Below are 1,398 nucleotides of genomic sequence, written 5' to 3'. Positions count from 1 at the left end.
GCAGCACCTCCAGAGGCTCCGCTGCAAGGCAGGCTCGGCCGCAGCCTCGGGGCCTCGGGAAGATGCAGGGCCCCCACGAGCGGCTGTCCTGCCGGCTGTCACACCGGCTCAGCTGACACCCGGCCCATGGCTCAGACCAGGAACAGGGATGAAGTGTTGGGGTCCCTGCTTCACTGTCCTCCAGTCTTGACATTTAGAGACAGGGCGCCGGGTGCCAGCTGGTGGCCCAGGCACAGCACAGGCAGACACTGGAGGACGGGGCCCCTGCAGTCCCCACCAGCTCGGTCGTGGGGTCTGCGTCCAGGTGCCTGCCCGATCAGTGCCGGGTCCCACACTCACCTCGGCAGGCCGCAGTGGCCTCGGATGCCTGCCCGGCCCCGTCTCCTGCGTGGAAGCTTCTGGATACAAAGTTCTCACCGCAGCCTCCACACACCACCCCTCGCCCAAGGTCCCCACTCTGTCAGAGCGCCCTCTGCCTCCTGGGCCCCCTCCCAGGCCAGCCCAGCCACCTCTGCAGGTCCCGCAGCCGACGCCTCCCAGCATGTCAGACCCACTCCTACGTGTGCCCCTGTCACGCGGCCCTACACCCACAGGCCACTGCCTGTCCACGACAGCCGCCCCGGCCTTCGGGGGCGGAGCAGGAAGGTGCGGGCGCGGTCCCCATGCTGCCACGTCCCAGGCTGAGCACTGGTGCAGCCCCAGCCTGCTTGAGCCAGCTGAGCCCCCGCTGCAGGGGAGCACACCGGGCGCCCCCCAGGCCTGCACCCCGCTGTGCCTACTGGCCTCGGCTCCACCCCTACCCTCGGCCCCTCCCGGCACGGCGCCCAGGGGTATCTACACAGCGAGACTGTGCCGTGACCTCCCTGTCCCCACGAGGCTGTGCCAAGGGCCCACGGTCCTCTCCGCTCCCCCTCAATCCTGATGCTGCTGAGCACGCACCCCGAAATGTCGGCTCACCTTGCCGCGTGGGGCTGCTGGCCTGGGGGCCCAGCATGTCCACGTGGGTGGGGAGGGGCTGGAAGGTGGGGTCCAGCTCCAGGATGAGCCTGTTGAGCTGCTCGATGGACTGGTCGATGTCCGAGGTGGGCGAGCCCGGGGAGGGGTCGGCGCTGGGCACCGGGCCCGTCCCGTTCACGGCTATCACGTCCAGGGACCTGGCTCGGGACGCCTTGCCGAGAGGAGGCCGCTGCGTGTCGGGGGGCTGTGGCCCCAGGCCTGCGCCCCTCTGGGGTGCCCCCCAGCTGCTGACGGGGACCGTGGGCGAGGCCTGTGCCCGTCGGGGGCTGTCCATGGGGCCACGGCAGACCAGCCCGGCCTCCCCGTCGGGGCCGAAGCTGTACTGGCGGGCGGCCACCATCTGCTGCTGGCGCACCCAGGTCTGTGTGGAGTAGCCGCCCG

At 71.0% G+C, this 1,398-nt stretch overlaps 1 protein-coding gene across 1 annotated transcript in view; it reads right to left on the bottom strand.

The window, feature by feature from the left end:
* The window catches only part of LOC105309328 (tensin-3), a 57,938-nt gene that overhangs the window by 30,219 nt on the left and 26,321 nt on the right, over positions 1–1,398 (bottom strand). Inside the window, exon 9 of the mRNA XM_023526142.1 lies at positions 958–1,396. Coding sequence (XP_023381910.1) covers positions 958–1,396 — 439 coding nt within the window. The remainder of the gene's footprint in view (positions 1–957; positions 1,397–1,398) is intronic.

The sequence above is a fragment of the Pteropus vampyrus genome, unplaced genomic scaffold, assembly GCF_000151845.1.
Source record: "Pteropus vampyrus isolate Shadow unplaced genomic scaffold, Pvam_2.0 Scaffold717, whole genome shotgun sequence".
Taxonomy (NCBI): Eukaryota; Metazoa; Chordata; class Mammalia; order Chiroptera; family Pteropodidae; genus Pteropus; species Pteropus vampyrus.
This window is presented reverse-complemented; position numbering and strand designations above follow the sequence as displayed.